We start from the raw sequence: 25,820 nt of genomic DNA, 5'->3' as shown, positions 1-25,820 counted from the left end.
ATTGGAAGCTTTTCTCTTGAGAGTGGCAATAAGACAAGAATACCTGCTATCATCACTTACACTCAGCATTGTACTAGAGGTCCTAACCCGTGCAATAAAGCAAGAAAAAGAAATAAAAAGTAATGCCACAACTGGAAGGACCCACAACTAAAATATACAACTATGTACTGTGGGGACTTGGGGAGAAAAAGCAGAAAAAACACAAGAAGATTGGCAACGGTTGTTAGCTCAGGTGCCAATCTTTAAAAAAAAATGAGAGAAAAAGTAAAAGAGTTGGAAATGAAAAAATAAGGGCATTATTATTTGCACATGACACTGTTATGTATGGAGAAAATCCAGAAATATCTACACACATATGTCAGAAATAATAAGTGAATTTAATAAGTTCTCCAGATACAAGGTCAATATAAAAAATCAATGTTAGAATTTGAGAAAAAAAGATCTTTTATAATATCATCAAATACCTAAGAACAAATCTAACAAAAGATGTGCATAAACCTTACATAGAAAGCTATAAAACATTAGAGGAAATTTAAAAAAGACCAAAATTAATGGAAAAAGCTTATGCCATATTCCTGAATTAAAAGACTCAAAATTGTAAAGATGCCAATTCATTGCAAATTGATATTTTTTGACCCCCATGAAAAACTCAGTAGGTTTTATGTAGAAATTGATGTCAATTCTCAGAATTATATTAGAAATGCAAAAGCCCAAGAATAGTCAAGAAAAATAAACCCAAAGAAGATTAATAAAATGAAAATGCTAGATATTAATACCTATTAGTGATATAGACTGACTAGGATAGTATAGTATTGGTGTATGTATAGACAGAGTAATGGAATGGAATAGAGAATCCAGAAACAGACATACATGTATATGGTCACATGACTTACGACAATGTTGAAGTGCAATGGAGGAAGAATGCTTTACTTAAATAAATGGGTCATTTTAATATACATAAGAAAAAAGACCCTTATTTCACACTGTAAAAAGAAATCAATTCTCAGAGGATTGAAAATATAAATATGTGTGAAAGATAAAACAATAAAACTAATAGAATATAACATGGGAAAATATCGTCATGATCATTTGGAGTAGGCAAAGACGTTTTAAGCAGAACGCAAAAAGCACTAACCATAAAGGAAAATATTAATAAATTAGACATTATCAAAACTGAGATGTCTGTTCTTCAAGAACTCTAAATACTGACCTTTGAGATCTGTTTGGCTTATTGCTGAATCAGCCGGCCGACATGGAAGATATTGAAGCTTACGTATCTGCAAGCTCTACCCATGGACACAAAGAACGGAGAAGAGAAGTTAACATGCTTTTGGAGGAAGCTGAAATGACTGCTCCAGAATGGTCTGGTGAAAAGCAAGCCTATGTGCATTGTTCTCCTTCATATGCTAAGTCAGCTACCACACCTCTATGCACTTTCCATCTTTCCTCATCTCTCTAAGGATAGTAATTATAATTTTTGTGAAGTTTTCTTCTGTTCCTAGCCTTTTCTTTATTTTCTCCTATTTCCCTTCCTGTGTTTTGGTCTCTGTCACAATTAAGGCATTAACAAAAATCCCTTACTATTATTTTAATGTGGTTTTGGGAGGGAAGAGTGGATAAATGTCTTTGTGTACTCCGCCATGTTCAACCTACGGTCTCCAGGTGGTTTTCAGGCACAAACCTTGAGAGCACTAGGCTACATCCAACAATGTAATATTAACCAACCAGAGAGGATATAGGGCTGATTCTCTTTTTATGTCATGTTTTAAATTTCCAGGCTCTAAGTCTTGTGGACTGATTACTATTTTTATAGTATCTTGTTCTTATTTCATAGCTACTACATCTTCTCTCACCTGTCTGAGCATACTATTTATATATTTTAAAGTTTTATTCTGTTCCTAGCCTTGGCTCTTTTCTTTTATTCTCTCTCCAAGTTTTCTCTATTTTGGTGTCTGTTTTTTCAGCAAGGGCCTTCCTGAAATATCTAGTACTATTTGCCTTCCCATTCATGTTAAAAATGAGACACTACAAAGCTGATTGGTAGCTACAAAGATATTTTCATACATCCCAGGAGTCAAAAAGTGCCTTCTATGCAGCACTCAGAAAGTAACTGGAGGATATAGACTACCAAAAGAAGGGAGTAAATCAGGACAGAGGAATATTAAAGGAATAGGTGATCCAACACAGGATGGTGGCAAAGGAAATTCCTAGAACAATAGATGTGACTGACTTGGAGAGAAACTAACCCAGAGCAGAGCAGAGAGGTAAAGGGCTTCAGGAGGGAAGACTTCTGGGAAAATAGGAAGTTAGGCATTATATGGTGTGTTCGCTCGTGTAGAAAATAGGATTGAGACAATGAAGGAGCATTCAGGCAGAATCACCCAAAAGTACGGAAAAATCTAAGCGTATATGAAGCAATTATTAATGTCTGGAAAAACAAGCATTGTTAGAGAAAGGAAATGTAATCACAGTATACTAATTGGCTCAACTATGAATAAGATATATATGATCATACCAACGTAAACACTGAAGCCTAGTTTTCCCCAAATTGTGATATAACTATACTGGGAGTGTGGGGGAGGGGAAGTATAAGGGTGGAAGTGTAAGAGATCTAAATCCTTATCTACTATAAGAGGAAGTCAAAAGGCAATATTGAAAAGTGAATAATCAAGAAATAGCAATATTATTTAGAAATGTGGAAGTAAATGCCAGTAGTGATAACTGAAACGTTTGAAAGTTGTTACCTTTTAGGAGGAAGTCTGAGGGTTTGGGAGTGGATTGGCCAAGGAAACTATTATTTACTAGATGTCTTTTGGCATTATTTGACTTTTAAAACTAGATTCACTTTCTACTTTGAAAAAAATTAAATTCACCTGGGAATTAATTAAAATGCAGATTCCTGGGCCCATTCCTGGGGATTTGGATTCATTGAGTGCAAGGGAAGGAATAGACATTTTAAATAAACATCCCAACTCTGAGAAACACATCAGTGTACAGTGTAGCCCTTTTTGGTTCTTACTCCAAATATTACTTTTTAAAAGGCACTTTGGTGGTTTTAAACTTTTCTTCTAATTTTACAGTTCTTATCCCTTCCTTGGCTCCAACCTTCATAGGTTGTATAAATAGGTATATATGTGCCATTTAAAAATGTTTGTCCTTGAGCATGTTTATTTTTCCATCTTTTGTGTGCCTCCTTTTATAATCTGAGCTCTTCTGAAAGCTCCCTATAAGGTCACATCATCTTCTTTAGTTTCACTCTCCTTTTCTTTTACTTCAGGATTATTTTTAGTTGTATAGTGAGATTTTCATTCTTGAGAACTTCCCACCCTCTTAATACCGTTTCTCTATTAGAATCTCAGTCAACGGGCTCAGAACAACATTTTCTCTGAATGTAACTGCCTCGGGTTACTTAGACAATCAGAGTTACCTGATTTTAAACTTGTCTTTGTCTTAAATTTAGGAATTACTTCTCAGTCTGATTCTTGCCTTATGATGCCACAGGATACAATAATACAGGGTTTTGCTGCTTTTCCAGAATGCTACAACAAAACCTCCCACTCCAGAGTTTACACATGGGAGATTTCCCTCTGATGAATTACTGTAGCCTAACCCCTGACCTACATGCTGACTTTAAATAAGAAATGCTGAATGAATTCAAACCATGCATTTTAAATTTGAAGTCAAACATCTAGCTCAGAATTAAAGAAACTAACATGAATATTTGGAGAAATAAATCTTTTATTTAATGAATGTCTGTTAAATTTCTACTATAAGATTCTCACTGATGATTCCTGGACAACTGAAAAGAAATGTTTTGTGTCTATCTCACTAAAGCAAAACATTGCTTCTAATATGCCTCTTGCTATATTAATATCTTACTTATTTAAGAAATTTTACTCTTTTTTAATATTTAAGAGTCCCGTAATACAGATGAAGCCATGGCCACTTAAGAAATCAAGCTGAGAAAATGTACTTCTGATGTTTGAGGGGTCTGTACTTATTCGATCTAGTCATTTAATGCCCCATTTATTTTCACATTGAACATAAAAGATTTCGGATTTTCCTAACGTTAAAACCATTACATAATTCCAATCACATTTTTTATTTGCATGCATTAAAGCAGTGTTATATAATATCCAGGGTACCCCACTGGCACTCATTAACTATTTCTCAACTTAGATTCCACTTCTTGGGTAAAATCATGACTATGAGAACAGAGAATGATGACCAGAACAAAGAGTATTTTACATTGCTTTGAATATTTTATATGGTACAAATAGATTGCCTTTTAAGTAAGGAAAATAAATTTTTGTAATTCTCAAATAGCAACATAATTGAGTCAGCACTGTTTGCATTTAATTCAAAATCATTTAAAACATACTCCAACCACAGACCAAATGTTCCAATCAATTAGTAGATGTCTATTTCTAAGGCTTCAGCTGATTTTAATCTTTACATTTCTAGTATAACGACTCAGTAATATCACTGACACACTTGAATTCAATTCTGATATTAAATTATGAAAGAGCTAAGCCTCAGAAATCTACTGTTACTTTTGTTTTCCTTTCTACCCCAGATGGAGAAACCGTTATATCACACACATTTTAATGTGACCTCTGTAACTTTTTACAAGACATAGATTAATGAGACTTGGTTCCAGTGACTCTGAGAAATGAAAAGTGGTTGCTAACCTAGAGACCCAGAACCTACCCATTCATATTTAAGGGTTTTCCTTACTGACAGAGACAAAAGAACAGGCCTATGCACCCCAGCAGTTCTTCAACTAGATGAAGTGATTAAATTGCCCGTTTGGAGTGGTCAGTATCCATGGTAGATATTTTTATCCTGTTCTTCAGGGAAAAGTGAACTAACTAAAACTATTATATATAATTATTTGCATCTTTAAAGTCAGGACAGATAATTTTTAAATAAGCACTATTTGACACTAAGTATTAGTTCTTTATAAAATGTGTGCATTTAAATGAAAGTTACCACTTGAGGTCAATAGGGATGCATTTGTTTCTTAGGAAGACTGAGCTGAAATTCTGCAGTATCTCTGTGTTTCCTAGTTTAAACAAAAGGTCACTTTCCAGATTGAGGTTACTATGTGTGTGACCCTGAAAAACGATAGTAGGGCACTGTTGTAAAAAAAGAAACTTTCTAACTCCTACACAGCTAGATTTTTCAGATATATTTAGCATAACATTTAATACCCCATTTCTGAAAGAATTCTGAAATATTTGACCAAATGTTAACTTTTTTCCTCCACGGCAATATTTATGTAGTCATGAATGCAAGGAAATCATTTGTGACAACATCTCAGGAACCTGCACACACAGAAATTTCTCAAGATAAGAGCTACAGATGTAAGCATGTTCTATAAAAATAGCAAATTATTATTATTGAAAACAATTGGTAAGTCAATAAAGAAGAAATATTATTTCAGCGTAGAATTTCAATACGTTTAAGATGCAAAGGAATACATATCTGTATAGTTTACATTTTCATCACAAAGTAAAATGTTAACATGCTAGAAACCTGGAAGAAGTCCAATTTCTTTGAAAACAAAAATAATTACTTTCATTTACAATCAAACAATGCTGTGGCGGATATATTGTAGACTGAAGGGTTCTCTCAGAGTTTTTATATTTATTTTCTTGTTATTTTATGTTTTATAATTGTATGCAATTTAGTTTTGAAAAATAAAAGGATTAAATACCCCTACTTGACACTAGATGGCGGTAACTCCAGGATGGGTCTTTTGCAGTAAAGCAGTAAAATGGAAATTTTTGTTTGCTTGCACCAAAGATGAAGATACATAGTAACCCATGATTGAGATTTTAGTAGTAGTGGTAGAATGAGCATGTGTTTGTGGGGGAAGGGAGGAGGGAGGAGTGTGTGTGAGTGTGTGTGTGAATGTTTTTATTTGTGTTGAAGACATTGTCCATGGCTTACAAGAGAATTGAAACTCTGTTTTTGTTCCCTTTTTCGTGTATATGTGAAATTAAAACCAAATAGGGAATTAGAAAAATATAAAAATGTCAAATGATGAAACAGAATGTTTTCATTTTTATGCATTACCTTATATACAGATGTTTAGTATTTGTATTCCAAAACAGAATGATTTGCGAGTCATTGTTAATGATAGTATTAGCACAAGAGTTTTATATAAGTGTAGGTCACACCTTCCCCTTGATGTTTTATTTCTTTTCAGACATTTTGGGCTCAAAATGTATCCATTTGGCTCTATATTTTAAGTAAAGAGTTTAGATAAGTTATTTGAAAATGCCTGTCTTAATGAATTTGAAATGAATTTTCAAGAGTCCTTGTGATGAGTAATGTTAATAGGACTTTATACTTTGTATGAAAAACCCTCCCAGGACAATAGAGACAAGTGTGATTTGCCACAGCAAAGGCCTCATATTGAGAGGTTTTAGTGAGTAGGATGATTAACAACAGTTCATGCTCAGAGCACAACTTTTCAGAAGTCAGTATTCAAACAGGATACAAACATCAGTTTACATTAAAGGACATTTGGTTCTTTCATCAACCATCAGTTATTGGTGAAAAATCTCCTTTTGGAGCACTCAAGTTTCCTACTCCAGCCATAAAATTACATTGAGACCTGACATCCTGACAGGTGGAAACAGTTGCAGAGAGTGTGGAATGTGACATGTTCAAAGAAAAGAGAAGTGATCAGATTCCTTACTGGAGAAAATCAAAGGCCGATTAGCTCTCACAGAGCAAGGGGAAATCTGTTGAAGGTTCTGAAAGAAGAGAGAATTTGGACAGAGCAGAGCTTTGTATTCTTTCAAGCAACTGTTTTGCACGACTGCTGCTGTGTTTACACCTGTCAGACATCGTTGTGAACTTGCAGAAAAGGGTTGGAGATTCAAGTAAAGTAATGTCCCTTTTATCTGTTATCATTGTGAAGTTAGAAGTTAACTTTCTAGGTAAACTTCAGGGCTCAACTCTATTTTTCATCACTCTTTCCCACTCCTATTCTCCAGCCATATTCACTATTATCTTCATGCCTCTGCCTCAAACGCCTTGCCCCCTCCTTCCACTCACTTTCACCTAGCTAACTTCAAGTGATCCTTCACGATGACTCAAGTATCACCTCACTTGAGAAGACTTCCCTGATTCCCCTGGGTAAATGTTGCCAGATTTAGCAAATAAAGGTACAGGAATCACAGTTAAATTTGAATTTCAGATCAATGATGAATAATTTTTGTATAAGTATGTTCCAAATACTGCAAATATTGCATCCTGTATTTTTACTTGCTAAATCTGGCAACCCTACCTTAGTTAAGAGCTTTTAGGTCACTTCCAAGATGCGGTGTTTCAGGGACTTTATCAAATAATTCCATATGACAATTCCTTCATCATTGTTTGCTTTGTATACTAACAAAATAAATGAGTATGGCTTTTGTGAAAGGACTGATTACAAAATGTTGCAAATTGGCCTTCAATACAAAATTCTCCATTGTTCTTTTTTGGCCTAATTACACTATGTTTATATCTTTACTCTGCAATTTCTAAGTGTGGCAGAGGAATAGCCTACCACTGCTAATTGAAAAGCTTTCAACGTGATAGAGCAATGCGACAAAAGAAGAGTTCCTCAATTTGTTTCCACAGAAAGAAAGGATTTATGCCTGAGTATTATTGCACATAATTGATAGTGGATTAAAATGTAGTTATTGTAAGAAGTATAAATGCCTTTATTAGATCTCCCTGAAGATACCACCATAAACGTCAATCACTGAAAACATCTCTAGTAACTTCTTCTTCTACTTAATCAGGAATATTCCATCTTTAAAACATTAAAAACAGATGTCACCGCATTACTTCACTGCTGATGTATGTAATAGAAATGACACACTAATTAATTTAATGTAGTATAAATGTACTGATTATTTATCATGACTGACAATAAAATTATGAAAACATTCAATTACAATCAGTGGTAATTCATTATTTATTGATTTTACATTACGCACATATTAATACAATGCGCTTAATTACACAGAAGAGGGGATCATTTTGCTGTTGATATGCAGACATTTGAATTCATCAGTTTTATTTAAAAGCAAAAAAAATTAAGTTTGAATAATAAGAGTTGATCCAAATTGAAATAAGAAAGCACTTGGAATATTAACGTCAAGCTGGTTTTGTCTCCTTTAAACGAATGCCTAAGAAATATGAGCTTTTGAGCAAGATTGCATTAATTTTAATACTCTGCTTAATTATATATCTCTGAGGTGGCCAATGATTCTTCACTTCCTAGAATTACACCACTTTCAACACTTAAGCACATACCCTGCACACGCCTCATGGAAAATCTTGTGCACAGTAAGAATGCAACAAATATTTGCCGTCTAAATATTGATCTTGAAGAAAATCTAAGAAATTTTTATGGTGGAAATGTATTCTATAAGTTTCCAGAGAAGGTAGAGTCACCTCTGCCTGTGGCAGTCATGGAAGACTTTAAGACAGACTAAACATTTTGGAATAGCTTTTCATAAGCTGAGAAAGATTTTTAGGTGGAGGAACAGCATACGCGAAGGCTTGGAGGCATGGAAGAGAAATGCAGGCTTAGAGAATATTGATTATAACAGTCTGACTTGTAGGAGAGCACTGAGACCAAAATGTGATGATTCACGGGGGCTAGGCTGGGAGGCATGCTCTGTCTCGCTACCTATCTAGCAGGGCGTCTAGAAGAGGGGAGTTCATAGTGGAAACAAGTTCTATTACCTAGCGTTGCTACACTAGATAATCATTCTTCCTACCTTCTCAGAGGCCCAAAGTAGTCCCTTGGCTTGGTATCTGGCTCAAACTATTATTGTATATATAAACGAATTTTTTTAAAAAGATTGGCACCTGAGCTAACCTTTTTTATTCTTCTTCTTCTCCCCAAGCCCCCCAGTACATAGTTGTATATTCCAGTTATACATCCTTCTAGTTCTGCCATGTGGGACACCGCCTCAGCATGGCCTGATGAGCAGTGCTAGGTCCACACCCAGGATCCAAACTGGCGAAACCCTGGGCTGCTGAAGTGGAGCATGCACACCCAACCACTCGGCCACGGGGCCAGCTCCATAAATGAATTTTTTAAAGCAAATCATTCTGTTTGGTGTAGGACATTAGAGATGGCAGGAAGCTTAATTTTTTCTTACAGTTTATGACACAATTTCTCCTATCTTTAAGGTTTCCATTAAGCTGTTTGCTTTCAATAATATTAGTAAAGCCAAAACTATAGTGAAACTGCTCCCAATACCTGAATTCATGACCTGAATTCCACACCACAAGTCATAGATTTCTTTTTAGTTTTGAGAGGAAATTATTTTCATAACCATTTTTAGAAACAGAAGAATGGATGGTTCTAAATGTAAGCAAAGAAGAAATCAACATTCCGGTTGGCAAAAGGAGGGAGGAGAATTACAGCGTCACTTGGCTTCATTTTTCTCCACTTGTTCCTGGGGGTAAAAATCTCATTTAATTGTAAAGGTGTTCTGTTCAGGTTTCCATTATTTGAGCAACCTTCTTTCTGGAGGCCTATTACTTGTGAATTTTTCCATATCCCTTATAACCTATGTAAATTACTGTCTACAGAAATATAGAACATATATGCATTTATAGAAAATTATAACGAAGAATATAATGTATCTACCTCAGGCTCTTCTTGGCTTTCCAGTCCACCGTCAATATTATCAGTTCTACTTCAGCACCTGGGCAAGTAAAGACATTAAACAATCTTCCATGTGCTACATTTAACTAGGAAATTAACTGAGAATTGAATTATTCTATGGTCCAGGTATATATGTGGCTTGTTTGTTTCTACAAATAGATTTATACACTTGATGGAGATGATTTCAATATTGGAACTGGGTTGAGGAGAAGCAGGATTATAGGTAAAAGCTCTCTCTGACAAATACGTCTCGTATCTCTTCTGCCTGCATCCTGGGAGTCTCGAGGTTGGGTTAAGTATTTCTGTACGAAGAAATGGTGGAAATAGGAACTGGCGAAAACTAATGTGTGAGTGGCACTTCACAGACAAAACTGATATTTCTATTATGACTGTGAAATCAGCCCAATTGTGGAGTCCAGACAGCATTGAGGAGTAGAGCACCAGCTAAGGCTTCTTGTTTATTTTCATGCATAGGACCCGAGTAAACTAAGTAGGTGAAAGATAAGTGGATGAGATGAGGCCCAGTCAACAAAAAGATGAAGGATATAGGTAGATCCCCTTTTTGATATGCGGTCCTGGAGGATATATTATTTAAGTTCTTTACCATAACCTAAAATTGAGCATGTGTACTTTACCCTGAATGCATATGTAATGGTACCGACATCTCTTCTGACATCACTAGAAATCACTGATAAGCAGTTAAAGTAGGCAAGAAGTGTAACGGGTGGGTCCTTCTCCAACTGTGAGGGAAAGGTTCCTTGAAATCTTATTAGGAAAAGTTGTTTGAGGAACTTACCCCTTTAGGCATCCAGATTTAGAGGGATTAACCCCATGAGTGTAACTGAAAGCCCTTATAAATACTGTAGATTTTAAATGCACTAAACTAAGATGATGACTGGCACATTAAGAGATAGACTTACAAGGGCTTTTTTTCACATTATAAATGACCAATACTGAGGACTGGGCAATTAGTGTTCATTTGTCATACTTTGCTCATAAGAAACTGCTCAGCATTTCCTTTTGTCTCCCCTCTCCTCTTGCGGTTTCAAGGAGACACTTATCACCTTGTTTCACTTTAATGCTAGTTGTATGCACATTAGTAGATGGTAACAGTGCTCCTCTGTGGCTAGTCCACCGTTCAAATGCTCAAGGCCTTTCAGGTGTTATGACTCAGTGTTGTTTTCTCAAGCTGCAGATCCCAGAGAAGCATAGACCCTTGGAAGTTCGAGATGAAAAAAGTCTTTATGGGAATCTTTTAAAAGTGACACCATTCAGCTGAGTTTGTATGTTTCAGCTGTTCTTCCCACAAAACACGCTGTCAGATCCTCTTGCCTATATCTCAATTCCCTCCTTCCTCAGATCCCTGAACACAGTTCTAAGGCCTGGGGTGCTTTCCATCTGCTTCTTGTGTCTCCCCCAGCTGGCATTGCAGAAATGTGTACTTCGACTTTGTCTCCTACTCATTTCCCTTTTCTATTACCGCTTGTCAGCATGCCTCCTTCCCCACCTAATAATTCCCAGTTGAGGGAGTCACAATTTGTATATACTGAAACTGAAATTTTGAAAACAATGTTCGAAGATAAATGATAATAGTTAACAGGAATAGACTTTACTCTATGACAGGCATTATACATACATAAGCACTTTAGGTACATTGTCTACATTAACTCTTGCAATCTCACAAAACTCTATGAGGAAGCACTATTGTTATTATTCTGATTTTACAGATCAGGGAACTAAGCTAGAGCAAGTTTACGTAGTTTGTCCAAGATCACCCAGCTTCCTAAATTGTGGAGCCAGAATGTGGATCTAGGCAGCCTGGCTGCAGATTATGCTCTTTTCCCCACACTGCTAGACTAAGCTTTCTCAGAGAGGAATAACTAGGATTTGGCCTGAAGGGATCTTATGGTTGTGGATGGATTACTGCACTGTGGAGTCCTAATTAGGCAGCAATCAATGAATAAAGCAGTGAACTGTAACATAACAACAAGCACAAATACTCCTCCTACTGCAACGGGATGTCTTGGTTTGTGTTCATTTTCATAAGTATTCCTCTTTACTGGTTGAATAAGGCAAGTTTTGGACTTGTCGAAAGTTTCTCACTAGTTTGGAATGTGCAGATATATTTCTGTGCCATTTTCTCTCACCTCAGAACTTAGGGATTTCAAATATAAACTTTGAAAGTACTTTTATTAACATTTCAAAAAAACCTTAAATCTGCAATTTGTGGTTTGTGCCACCACATAGAGAATGGCTTAAAATCTGAGATAAAAGCTTTGTCTAAGATTCAGATGGGGTATCTTTTCTAATGCTACAACCCTTTCCATACTTCTTAAAACATTTTTCTTATCTTGTTTAGTAAAGATGCGACTTTATATTTAAAACATCTGAACTTTGAAAAGATTTTAAATTTAGGGTAGAGCAATATTTTTTTAAGAAATGAAAGTCTAAGAATAGTGGAATCGTTAAGATTTGGATTTCTAGAATCATATCTGAACTTTTTTTCCAGCTCAGCCACTGCATATCGGTGTGACCTTGGACAAGTTAATCATTTTAAGCCTGGGTTTCCTCACCTGAGAAATGAGGATAATAATAGAATCTATTCTGCAGAGCTATCATGAAGATTAAATAAGATAATGCCTTCACAAAGTAAGCTTTCAATAAACGTTAGTTGTATAAATAGCAATACAGTAACTTTATCATGAATATTTTACATTTTTATACAACTCACCCAACCCTTAGATGGTGTGTGTGTGTGTGTGTGTGTGTGTGTGTTACTGGGAGTTGACTGTCAACTTTCAGACTGGTGACGAAGTGCCTACAGCTGCTTATCTAAATGAATTCAGCCAAAAATGGTTCAGTCATTTTTGTCCGGATTGTTCCAGCAAAATCCAGGGAAGGCCTTAGCTATGTTTTCAATACTTTCTTTACTCATCTTTTGCAGAAGAAAAATAACAACACAAGGCAATGATTGCCTAGTGTTCTGATGCTGCTGGTGTTATAAACACCCTCATGTTTATATTTTCCCCATGTCAGAGGAAAATATACTTCTCTCCTACCCAAGATGAAAAGGGGTGCAGTCTCTCTTTTTTCTCAAGTCAGAGCTGTTGTTATGCACACAATAGTAAGTTTACACATTAGCTCTGTGTAGTTTTAACATTTCCCAGCAATGATTTGAAATAGTTCTCTCAGGGAAATACTTTCTCAGGTAAGTACCTTTACATAAAACAAAACACGTCAAATAAAAAAATTAATAAGGTTTCAAACAGAGATTTAAATGTTTTGTTGCAATTTTTGTAATATATTCATTACAAAAATATAACAAATAAATTCCTTAGGGTTCATAGAAGCAAACATAACACAATATAAATTTATCACACTTAAAAGAAGCTTTTATTAGTAAATTAATGCTTAGATAAATAAAAATTGAAATGTCTTAAGTAATCTGAGAAGGAAGCCACCACCAAAAAGATCCAGAAACTACTAATAAGGAAAATAATCATTCTTTTAACAAAATACAAATATTTAACACACACCAACCTCTTAGACTCTCTTTGGAATTGGTAGTAATGAACATTTATATAGCTTAACAGCTTAGAGATGACGATCACATATTCATTCATTTAATAAACATGCATGGGCACCTACAATGGGCCAGGCACCATGGTTGGCACTTGAAATAGCCTATTGATTAAGATACATGTGATCCCTGACCTGACTGAACCTTATTCTAGGAGAGGACCTAAGACTGTAAGATACAAAAAACTGTAATACAAAGCAGCATGTATTAACTGTGTTAAGAGAGGCACGACGTGCTATGACAGTTTAGAAGAGGGAGAGTCTATTTCTGGATGGGAAAAAGAGAATGAGGGAGGTCTTTGTGGGGGTGAATTGGAGTATAGTCTTAAAGGATGGTTAGGATTTGGATAGGTGGAGATGAGGAGGTGCGCAGTAACATACTCTTATGGAAAGAACGATATAAGCATTAGCGCCATGGTGGGAAGACAGAAGACGTTTGAGGGTAGTGGAAAGTAACACCCATTTACCAGTGCATAGGCAACATGTCTGAGTATTGGAGGAAAGGATGAAAAGTAAATCAAAGGAGTTAAATGTCACTCTAAAGAGTTTAGAATTTGTCTGGTAGCCAGAGGAGTAGTACTGAAGATTTTTAAATAGAAAAGTGAAACTTTAGAAGAAAATAACCTGATATGCAGCTAGGTTGGAGGAGGAAGTACTTGAAAGTAGAGAGATTAAGCGGTTGTTGTTGTAATGGTACAAATAACAAATAAGGGACAAAAGTAAGGTGGCAACGTTGAGAATGGAAAGGAGAGAGATTGCTGAGAGAGAATTCACAAAACGTAGTGACTGACTGGATGTGGGTATAATGGACACAGAGAAATCAAAGGGGTCTTCCACGTTTCTCTTTCATGTGATTAACTGCATGGAGAAAGTATTAAGAAATACTAGAAATGAAAAACAGAACAGATTTGAAGGGACTAAGATGATAGTCAGTTTTGGGCATGCTGAGTTTGAGGTGACCACGAGATATCCAAGTGGAAATGCCTAATTCTCCAGGAGAGTTTTAAGAAAGCCAAAAATAATATTTAGGGTAATCTGTAAAGTGGTGGTTGTTGAAGCTGTAGAAAGTTGATGAAACTGCCACAAGAGTATAGACATTAAGAATTTTAACATTTCAGAGTCAAGAGGGAGGACATGAAAAGGAGTGTAGAAAAGAGGAGAAACAGATTGCTGGAGAGTCATGAAAGCCAAGGTATAGGTGTTCCAGAATGATGCCAGTAGTGTAAAAAGCTGCAGAATATCAAAGGATGAGGATTTGAAAACGACTTTGGATTTGGCATTCTGGAGATGAATGATTACCTCTTTTAAAGTAGTTTCAGCCAAGTAGTGAGCAGAAATCACATTGCAAAAGATTAAGGCACAAAAGTTTGGTAAGGAAGAAGAGAAACAATTGTAGATTTTCAAAAAGTGTGAAAGGTTGGTAATTCCAGGGCAAGTGGGTCTCAAATTTTCACCCACATCAGAATCACTAGGGCTTGTTAAAATGTAGATTGCTGGGCCTCACTCCCAGAGTAGGTCAGTAGGTCTCTTGGAGGACCAAACAATTTGCATTTCTATCAAGTAGTACTCAGGTAATGCTGATGCTGGTGATCAGGGACTACACTCTGAGAACCACTGGTTAGGGTTAAGGAAACTTTTTATTCGTCTGTCTTAAGGATTCACAGCCTTGAACACTTTCAATAATAAAAGGGGAAAGAGCGAGTAGAGAGGGAGAGATTGGAGATGACAAAGAAAGTGGTGGAAATAAAATTGCTAGCTTAGTGACTTGGAGGAGGTGAGAGGGGTCAAGAGCATCAATGAAGGGAGTGGAGAAGACTTTATTCTGAGGGATGAGGGAAGTAGGAGAAGATAGGAGAGAATATGGATAAAGCTTTTTAGGAGGAGGAAAGGGAGGCTGAGGGAACTCTTGTTGAATAACTTTGTGGTAAAATCAGAGCGAAGAATCCGGCCCTAGCTGATGTGAGTAAGAAGGAGAGTGACCTGCAAACAGTAGAAAAGGGTTGGAGTGGCTGCTGCAGGGAATTCAATAGGGAGTCAACAAATAATTAAAAGGATACTAAGTAGCACTGGGAGTCCTGCTGGTTAGAATGGGTTGAATTTGAACAGTTAAAAGCCTAAGATTTAAAAGGGAACAATGCACTGAGAGACATAGATGGAATTTCAAGTTGACACATCTCCTTCTCCCCTACAACAGTGCAGTTTGTGGTAGGATATGTTAAAAGTTGGCAAGTACTTATACTTTATGAAGTGCTTTGACAGTTTCTTTTTTATATTTGTTAGTAAATGTTCATTTTTCCTTTAAGCATCTGATTTTAACTTTTATTCCTTGGGCTTTGATTAGTTTTCCTCTTGCTCCAGTGGTCTCCCTTCTCCATCTTTGCCTCCCTTGAAACTCATCTTCAATCTAACATTGAACTGAATGAAAAAAAAAATTTGTTACAGAAGGTCATTTTTAGCTAGTTTTCTAGAAAAACATAGATTCCATTGAGTTGGATATACCTATAGGCTTTAGCCAGTTAAATTCTCGGTTATATGAATGCTTTCATTTCACATTTATTGCCTTGCTCAATCGATTTCCTTTTACTGTTTGCCTAAAAATGAACCTTAGAGGGCTCCTGAGAGGTTCTGAGTAGAGGCCATATTAGAGGTTGCAACCTCAGTTGGCTGAGGGTTTCAAACAATGCCATTTATTACCTTGGGTTTTGTTTGAATGCCCATTCTGAAAACCAGGCCCTTCAGATAGTTCTGGACGTTTTGTAATCCTGCATAAGATTGCCAATATATTTATTTATTCTTAATTAAAATATTACCTGCATTTCACAGATAATGTCAAAGTGGAATATTTTGCCTAAAGTCACAAATGAGCACCCACACCCTCCAAACTGAGTATGAATTAGGAGAAAATATAAATTGCTAATTAAATCCTGGAAGATTACAGCATTTCAGTGTACGAGAAGCTACACTTAGGCTCCAAATCATTCCACTGGAATAGTGGCATCTAGAACTTCTTGCTCTTATGAGATATGCTACCTGTTTGTACTAATTTTGTTCTTATTTGCTGGAGTGCTTTGCTCTTGTATGGAAATAATTCACAAACCTTGAGTATTTTCTTAGTTTTAGCGCAATGCCTCTCTCCATGGAGAGTCCTCTCCCAAGGGTACCCTGTTTCCTGCAGCCTTTATGATTTTATATTGCTTCATGCAATTCCAACTTACAGGGTGTTCATGTGCAAGGCTGCCTTTGGCCTTGTAGAAACCCAGCCTTATTTAGAAATATGTTTGGCTTATGGAAGACATTAAAATCAGAAAGGGATGAAAACAAACTCTGCATGTAGAATCCCATTGTCTCAATCTCAAAGCATAGATAATAATGAGTAGAAATAGCAGTAACAGAAATTATCAAAACATCAGGAAAAGCCAAGGAGACAACACCTGCCCTCTTAGATCTAAATGACTAAATCTTTAAATTACAAGTATCCTTTAAGAAAATTACCTAGTTTGTTTTCTAGAAGGCTGTAAGTGGGAGGGAATTCAGATAATGAAGAGCAGGGATTTTTGTGTATTGAAAGCTTCCAAAGGACTTTAACCCTTCAGTGATCAACGGCGAATTTTAGTCTCCAGTATTTCTACTAGAATTTGAACTTTAATCTCTGGTAATAATTAAAATATTACCACATATCTGATAGATCACCTTAAACATATGACATATCTAGTTCAAGCATTTTCTAAAGTTGTCGTAGTACATTTCTTTTACAATATCACAAATAATGATTGCAGCCTGAATGCTCTACTTTTCCTTTTTATATTTCAGAATTTCTTAAATTTGAAACATCAAATTTCTGTGTAATGTCCTAGTGCTAAAAACTCCAAAGCAAAGAACTTGATAATATAAATTCAGCAATACACAGGGAGCAGCTTGGCCTTAGGATTTTTAACATAATTAAAGGAGTTGCCAAAAAAATCAAAAGCCTTTCCTTTAAAGTCTGGCTTATTTCACCCAGAAACTTCCTTCACGAGAAGTTATCAGAGGTAAGTTATTTCAATACAAAGCTTAATAGTCATTTATGTCAAAACACCTGTTGAACACAATTTGGGATTTATCTTTAAAAAAACTGGTAAATACAAACATTTCTGTCAGTGTTTTTCTACTCTTTCTTGAAAACCTCTACTTTTTGTTGAAGCTTTTTCTGCCTCTGCTCTCTCTTCTTTTTTTGCTCCTTATTTTCTTTCCAAAACAGTATCAAACTAGCAAAAACGATTTTATGTGTTTTAAAAGTGTTTTGTGGCTGCATGCATTCCAATCTATTACGTTAGAGTCACTTATCATTGTATTCCAAAAGCAACCATCACCACAAGTTAGCATTTTGACTCCATACAATTAAAAATTGCAACAGTATGAAGCAGCTCAAACCGTAGTTCTTACTACTTGGTTGATGAAATGACAAAAGGAGATAATATATTTAAGAGAGAGGCAGAAAAATCCAAGAGGACATTTATGTCTTATTAAGGGAGCAAAAAAAAGCCCACCCACTCCTGCTTTTTGATACTGCTAAATACAAGGAGAGCTGAATAAAATTCAGAACGTTTCTAAAATTATTTACTTCCTGGAAGGATATTGAGAAGTTGCCTTAGCTATCATTGGTAACATTTTGTAAGGAAATGAAGAATGGATTTCACTTTCTGAATAATAGCCTCTGGAGGAGAGGAGCACAGGAAAGGAAATATCTTGATTTCAGAGAATCAAAAGCTCCATAAGGAGTCTTAAAACAACTTTGCTACAGTGATCTAACCCCGACATGCCCTGTGGAAAAGACCATGCCTTTTCCGTGGAATGTACCTTAGAAGACACTTTGCTTATTAGCTCTTGTAGTACGTTTAGGGGCACTTGACAAAGTGGGGGACGAGGAATCTTGAGCTACAGTTCAGGACGTGGAACTCTAATCACTGGACCATCCAAGTCCATAGACGAGGGAAGAAAGTGCAATGTTAAAGAGCGCAAACCCTCGTTCTTCTCTCATATTCTGTAATGACTGTCTTGAGTCATAAAGGAAATTTTCCTATCAATTTTAGCCAGGGATGGGGTCGGGCAATCCTGAAACTAAGGGATGAGAACGCCGAAAGCCAAGTCTGTTCCAGGACAGTGGCGGAAGTGCTGTAAAATGAGACGTCTGTCCACCACCCACAAACCAAGTGTTCACAGGCTCCCAGCGCCTGCTGAATGTCAGTGCGTAGGAGCGGGTTAGCAACCTGCAGCTCTGATTTGAGTGCGATCTTGGACGCTGGTTCCTCTGTGCGCTGGATATGGGAGAACTTACGCCGAGCGCGCTAGGTGGGCTGGAGAAGGGCTGAGCTGTTTACTTCTGAACTCTCTGGAATCTTTCTCCTGGAAGCTGGGCGAAGCCATCTCTTAGCCCCAGTAGAGTTTGGGAGCAATGTGCAAATAGAATTGGAGCTGCCACCTTCCTTTCCTCGATTGAACCCGGGTGGCGCTGGGTTGGGGGTAGGCACGTACTAGAGTCCTGCTTTGTGTTCCCACCTCGACACTCGTGGAACGCAGAGGGGAGGGGTTCGTAGGCTAGGCCACTTTGAGAGCTCTGCGGGGTATGTGGACATTCTCTCTTCAGAGGGCTAGGCAAGAAGCGGAGGCACCACACCGCCCCCTTCTCAGGCTCCATCCTTACTCACCGGCAAGCCCTGAACCGCCTCAGGTAGTCGGGAGGCGGGCTAGGGAGTCTCCACCTCCTCACGGGCGGCAGCCATTCGGTGCGCTCGGGAGCCGAGGGGGTGGGGCCCATTGGCTGGGGGGCGCTGCCAGTCTCGGGAGGGGGTGTGGTGAGGGTGGGGTCTCGGGCCGCGGCGGGTCGGGGCTGCTCACTGTTTGCTGGGAGGTGGGTGAGCGTGAGCGTGAGCCCGAGCGTGAGCCTGGCTCCTGTAGACTTGCGAACAGTTCAGAGCCAGCGAGAGCGCGCCAGAGAGAACGCGAGAGAGTGAGGGAGGGAGTGCCTGGGGACCTAGAGGAGACAGGGCGAGAAAGCGAGGGCCCGAGGACCTACGATTTGAGACTGAATGACCATGGCTGTCTCAGCACCTCCGGTGATCTCTGCAACTTCCAGTGGCGCCGGCGTCCCGGGGGGCTTATTTCGGGCCGAACCCCTGTACTCAACTCCTGGAGAGCCTCCTCGTCTCACCCCCAATATGATCAACAGTTTCATGGCCAATAACCACAGCGCCAGCGCCGGGGGTGGCGGGGTCGGTAGTGGCAGCGGAGGCAGCGGCAACACTAACACCAACGAGTGCAGGATGGTCGACATGCATGGGGTGAAGGTGGCTTCATTCCTGATGGACGGCCAGGAACTGATCTGCCTGCCGCAAGTCTTTGATCTCTTCCTCAAGCACCTGGTGGGAGGGTTGCACACGGTGTACACCAAGCTGAAGAGACTGGACATATCCCCTGTGGTGTGTACTGTCGAGCAGGTCCGGATTCTCCGCGGGCTGGGGGCCATCCAGCCCGGGGTGAACCGCTGCAAACTCATCACCAGGAAAGACTTCGAAACTTTGTTCACCGATTGCACCAACGCCAGGTGAGATACTCGTTTCTTGGCTCGCTCTTCCCCCTTTGCCCCCTTCTGCATGTCTCATCACCCTCATCCAACTTTGTCTGTAGAGAGTGAGTCCTAACTAGCTTGCCTCCACTCTTCACGCTCTAAGTCGGTGGGGAAGGAGGACTAGAAGGACTCATGAATTACCGGTCCCTTCTAGTCCGCGCTCGGTGGCAGGGCTTAGGTCTAAGAAAGTTTGCGGTCCTCTACTGAAACTTTCCAGCCTTTCGCCCATATCTTGCATGGCTTTTTGGCTGCTTGTGGTTATTTGTTAATTTCTCTATTTGGTTTTCTTTCCTGCTCTTTTGTGGCCGTACGGGTCGGATAGGTTTTCTCCTGAACACGGACACCAAGGGCTTTCTGGAGGAGAGGGCTGGCTGAGCTGTAAACTGGGCTCCTAAGCTAGCAATCCAGAACACAGCATTTGGGGGATGCAGAGGGTCGGAAGTCTAGAATCCATCCCAGAGGGTGATTCGTTCCCCATCCTGTGTGTTTGTTGTGAGAGTGCGTGGGGTGTGTGGTGGTGGTGGTGGTGGTGGTGTTTGTGCGTGAGAGAGAGACAGAGCGTGTGAGAGCGTGTGAGGACGTGTGCTCATGCCTGCTATGCAAAGCTCCCCCGTACACGATACAGGAAAGTCGATGGATCCTTTTGTAAAAAAAGAACGACGACAGATGTCACTTTCCTGGGATCGTCCCTTTTGGGTCATCTGCAGAGGGCAATGTGGGGCATGAAACGCTGGGGCTGGGGCCGGTTGGGGGTTGGAGTAGAAGTTGGCAGGTTTTCTAGAGAGGATGCTTTCAGCTCTTCCCCCCAGGCGAACAGTTGGAAGGATCCCATTCCCTCAGAGAGAGGATTTCCTTAAATGATGATGGCCAGCTTCTCTGGTTGTAAGTGTATCTCCTTCATATCACAGCTTAGAAGTACATTAGAGAACAAATGTCCATAAGCAAATTGTATTCAATGTTTCTGAGTTAAAAAAAGAAAGGAAAGGAAACTATATTCAAGATTATTTGACTTTTTAAAGACCTGTGAATTAGTTTTCTTAGTGTTTATTCCATCTCCACTCTGGTAATATCTGCTAGGAAAGTACACATTTGGCAGATGTGATTAGCATACAAACCAAGAAATCACCATCACCAGGTTAAAAGGAGCAAAGGGTTTTCCTGTAAAAGAGCGCTGCTGTTGATCATTTTGCAGAAAACTTCTGCAGAGGTAGACTTTATCACAATGCAACTTTAAATCGTAAGACCTCTGGGTTTATGAACCAAAACTAACTCAGTTGTCACATTTGTTGTAAAATCCGAATTACTATGTATAGTTGAAGTATACTGACAACTTGTATACAAACTGTTGCTAACTGCTACACTCACATAATGCTGCAGAACTTACAAGGGAACCTTTTGTTTTTCTTTTTTTCTTCTCAGCAGTGTTCCCCTGTGTTTTAGCAATTTAACAGAAACCTGTTCATATGAGAGTTCCTACCTGATTCATAGCTGGGACTTACAAACCTGGTTTATTAGATCAGATTTTTTTTAAGGACGATAGATAGCCTCAAAACACAAAGGATAACTGCTCCCTTAATAAAACAAGCAATTATAGGTTGTAAGAGTGGAAAGGAAATTTTATTTAGACCACAAAGCACTTTATTAATACACAAACTCAGAGGGTTACTGGGGACTTCGGATGAGGGCTGTCTAGTTCATTTGTTGCCGTTGGAAAAGATTCACAGTTAAACAATTGCAGACATGGAAACCTATCTTCTCTCTCTTTCCCCCTCCCCCTCTTCTCTCCTCCTCTTTCCCTTCCCACTTCTCTCTCTTACAAACACCCATTCTTAAAGTGGAACAATTATTTCACGTAGGAAATTCTCCCTTCCTTAATAATTAATTTACACATCCTTGAGCAAAATCTATGACTTTCATTTAAAAAATAAATAGATTTGTATTTTAATGTGATTTTGATACTTTCCTCTGTAAATAGAAACTTTTCTTTAATTAATTTTTATTAAAGCTATTCACTGAAGGGGAAAATGATAAATTACTCTGTATCCAGAGGCAGGTGTTCTTATACTAGTTTTGGATGCTGTTATGTAATGTATTTTTAGATTATTATTTTAATTTAGTTAAGTTTTATTTACTCCATATCATAGCATTTACAATGCTAACTCTTTTTGGGCTTAAATTGCTTTTGTGTATGTGCATGTATAAAAGTGATAGAAAAATATCAAAAATGTAAGAAGAAATATATATGAGATATAATGCATGTGCCTCCAATTGCATTTTTTTCTTTATGGGTATTTAATTTATTACAATCATTTTCTATCATTGTGTTACAAGTTTTGTAATATATAATTGTAAAAATTTATGAAATATGTTCTATGAATGCAATCCATGAACGAAGATGAGGAAAACTACTAGAAACACACCTATATTGCAATTTTTAGGTAGCAAAAAAACCCCCCACAATTCTAGGAAAAATCTAATTAATGGTAAAATAACGTTACCAAATTTTATTGATGCAAAATGACCTCGTACTCATGTTGTTAAAAAATAAAAAATATGATACTGCTTATAATGGATGCTTTATGACTTTAGGTAACATTATTTACAGATATGTATACCTTAAATCATTCCCAACATCTGAATGATTTAAGAAAATTGTCAAATTAGTATTTAGATCAACATTATTTCTATGACTTTTCTATGTAGTGATTAGAAAGGTGAGGGATGTAAATAGGAATGAGGCCCAAGAGAGACAAAATAAGGTAGATGAGACATGAAGCCGGTTAGAGAAAAGAGATGGTGGGATATGAGCAGAATGATGCCAGGAGAGGGAGTGAAACATGGATCAGAAGAGCTTATAGAGATGCCCAGAGAAGATAAGCAATGTACCAATGGAGACTTGGCTAAAGAAGATTGTCATTCAGGACTCATGACTTCTTAGCACTTCTAGTTTAAAGCGGGGGGAAACCGCAAGGAAAAAGTATGTGTTCGGTGAGTGGAAACTCTTACATACTATTCTTATTTAAAAAAAGAGATTCATCTTCATCTTCTGATAGATCAATTTCCACAATGTGTTGTTGAATGGAAGGCTTATTTGTAACGGTGTCATTGACAGTTTTCTTTTTTTACTTAATAAGCATTTCTTCCCCTCTCTGTCAGATAACTGGGGAAGAGTACAAGTCCTGAATTAGGGTATTTTAATTTGGAATGCTTCCTATACTATTCCAGAACACACAAAATGGACTGTTTTCAAATTGGCCATTTTCAAGCACCGTAGCGTATTACCCCTAAGTGGCATTTTGATTCGGCTCAGGGCACATTTTGTGCCCTGAAGAAGAATGAATGAGTAAAATACATACATGATTGTTTCTTTGACAGTACTGAAAGTCACTATAAGAACTCTATCAGTGCCTTTATCAACTATTTTCTTATTAGCTAGTATACCAAAATATTCAAAGTTGTCTTCCCAGAAAAGAAGTTGGAAAATAAGACCTGCCTCAGCTACTGAAGAATAGTCAGACTAAAACTCTTGACTATTCATTGCTCTATTAAGTAAGGTAAGCTTCACATCACTGCAATTCCAAAGGGCTATACGATATTTTCACTTTGATGCCCTTTAACTTCAGAAATTAATTGTAGTGAGATTGTTTTGAAGATTATTAAGAAAATGATGATAAAAAGATCCAAACGAAATGGGAAAAGTTAACATCTTGTTTTAGATGTTTGTTTTTGCAGGTTTTTAAAAAAAATTTTGTGCAAGAGAACCTGGAGTTTTTAATATCAGAGAGAGCAGGCAGATTCAGGAAGCAAATGGCTAAAAATCTCACTCTTTAGTAAGGATTTTCCTTACTAAATTCTTCGAAGTTTAATGTAGCAGTAAAATATTAAATTAAAAATTTGTCTTCAGTGAATGTGAAAAATTAGCCAACACATTTTAGTGTTGTCTGTTTTTATCTACCTATCTCTATAAAAGTAACATTGTCAGACTTCATGATCGACATTTAATTTCATTTGAGGACCAACTGATTAAATGTTACTCAGTTATTTACATGTAGTCAAATGGATGCTTGAAGAAACAAGAAGTATGATTAAGAAAACGTGTTAGTGCATTTGGAGACACGATTCAACATATATTCAAGTGAATAAAAATTCAGTTTTTAAATTAAAAATGAAAATGTCCAATTGTGGTTTATTGTTATTTTGACTACGTGAACAAAACATAAATGGGCTTCCAAGTTAGAATAACTTTATGTGAATTATGATGACGTTTACAATAATTTAGAACTACTTTCAAATACTAGACATGTAGTTATTGTCAGCACTCAGTGATTTTGGCTTTGTATTCACACTTGATGAATGTAGTCCCTAATCCACACAGAACAACATAATTTACTTTGAAAATTGATGTTTTCGTTCGTAGTAAAGTTAAGCAAAATCAAATTTTTGAAGAACTTGCATCTTTTTCCTGGGCTAATATTTTGTATAACTTACATTTTCAGAAGCCATAAAAAGGTTTTAGAAATTAATCTGGGCAGCAAATGCAGACATTTTATTTCATAGGATAATCAGGGGATAGTGATATTGTCTATTAAAAGCAGTCACAAAGTCGACAGTGCTCTGTCTTTTTTTAGAAGAATGTCATCAAGATCATAATTAAAGCAATCTAGTCATATGCCAGTGCACAGCTCTTCCATGTGTACATTCGTTTTAAATGTACACCTCTGCATAACCAATTTTTGTATATATCTAAATACTTTAGCTGGACTTCATTTTGCCCCAAGCATTCATTTGTTAGGTGATGGATATTGCATTAAAGAAATGACACATAATATGATGGAGAATATCTTTGGATATTTATTTATGTATGATATTACCCTCAATGTGTAGTACATGAATGCCAATAAAGAATTAGGAAGTGATGGTCTTCAGACATTAATGTTTTATATGGTTTCACACAGGAAATCCCTAATACTTGTAGAAAATATCAAGTTTGAATTATTTGATGCTTTCTTAAGTAACCTTATTTTGTCTTAATGAAATCCCTAGGTGTTTTAAAAGTGCTTCTAGCAGGCAAATATAATTGTGAGAAACCCTAATCACAATATATTATGTTTCAGTTGGCAATCTGGAACTCTAGTGGCACTTTATCTGGTACATTTAAAGATACAAGTGATTTAGATTTATCCACTCTATATTTCAAATATGTGTTAAAACCGCCCCTATTGACCAAAACTGAAAATATGTTTTCAGAGAAAGGACGTCAAACCTTTCCCCAAAAGCAAAACAATTAGGTATTAATGATATTCTAGTTGCATATTCAAAAGGCCCTTGGTAGCATTATTTTTTTCCTCCTTTTCTTCCCTTTCACCATCTCAACCTGCAAAACTCTTCACTGTCACTTCAGATCACACAATTCGAAAAAGATAAAACAACATTTAAACGCATTTGCTTTGGAAGGGAAATTGAGCATTTGCACCCAATAAGCCTGATTGTGGAACTGCATGCAAATTGTGTTTTGATTTATCTCTTTTACACTTTTTTCCATTTGAATTGATCTTGCATTAATTTCACCAAGCGGCTCTGTGAGGCTGCAGATGTTGCCCTGTGTTTAATAAATCAATGAGACAGATCTGAATGAATCACTTTAGATGGATTCTCTGCTCGGTTTGATGTCTAGATGTTATTCTTAGCTTGTTATCATGACAGATGCATTAATGTTCCCATACACTGCCAGCAATGTCAAAGAGATTGAAGCTTTTAAAGTGACGGCATCCCCTTTTCCATTTTCTGCTAGAACAACTAAATTTATTTTACTTTATTTAGGAATCAGAGAAAAATATCAAACCAATCATAAGGTTCTTCTTGGGAAAGATTCTTAATTTTCATGCTATGTTAACTATTCCTAAATGGTGGAAATCAATATATTAAAGCCTAAACATAGTGTAGCTGCTT

At 37.4% G+C, this 25,820-nt stretch overlaps 1 protein-coding gene across 5 annotated transcripts in view; it reads left to right on the top strand.

The window, feature by feature from the left end:
- The first annotated feature begins 19,184 nt into the window (after positions 1 to 19,184).
- DACH2 (dachshund family transcription factor 2) overlaps positions 19,185 to 25,820 on the top strand; it is a 470,115-nt gene continuing 463,479 nt past the window's right edge. For all 5 annotated transcript variants that reach the window (XM_046672635.1, XM_046672634.1, XM_046672632.1 and 2 more), the window contains exon 1: positions 19,185 to 19,847. In XM_046672635.1, coding sequence (XP_046528591.1) covers positions 19,333 to 19,847 — 515 coding nt within the window. In that variant the 5' untranslated portion in view covers positions 19,185 to 19,332. The remainder of the gene's footprint in view (positions 19,848 to 25,820) is intronic.

The sequence above is a fragment of the Equus quagga genome, chromosome 10, assembly GCF_021613505.1.
Source record: "Equus quagga isolate Etosha38 chromosome 10, UCLA_HA_Equagga_1.0, whole genome shotgun sequence".
Taxonomy (NCBI): domain Eukaryota; kingdom Metazoa; phylum Chordata; class Mammalia; order Perissodactyla; family Equidae; genus Equus; species Equus quagga.
This window is presented reverse-complemented; position numbering and strand designations above follow the sequence as displayed.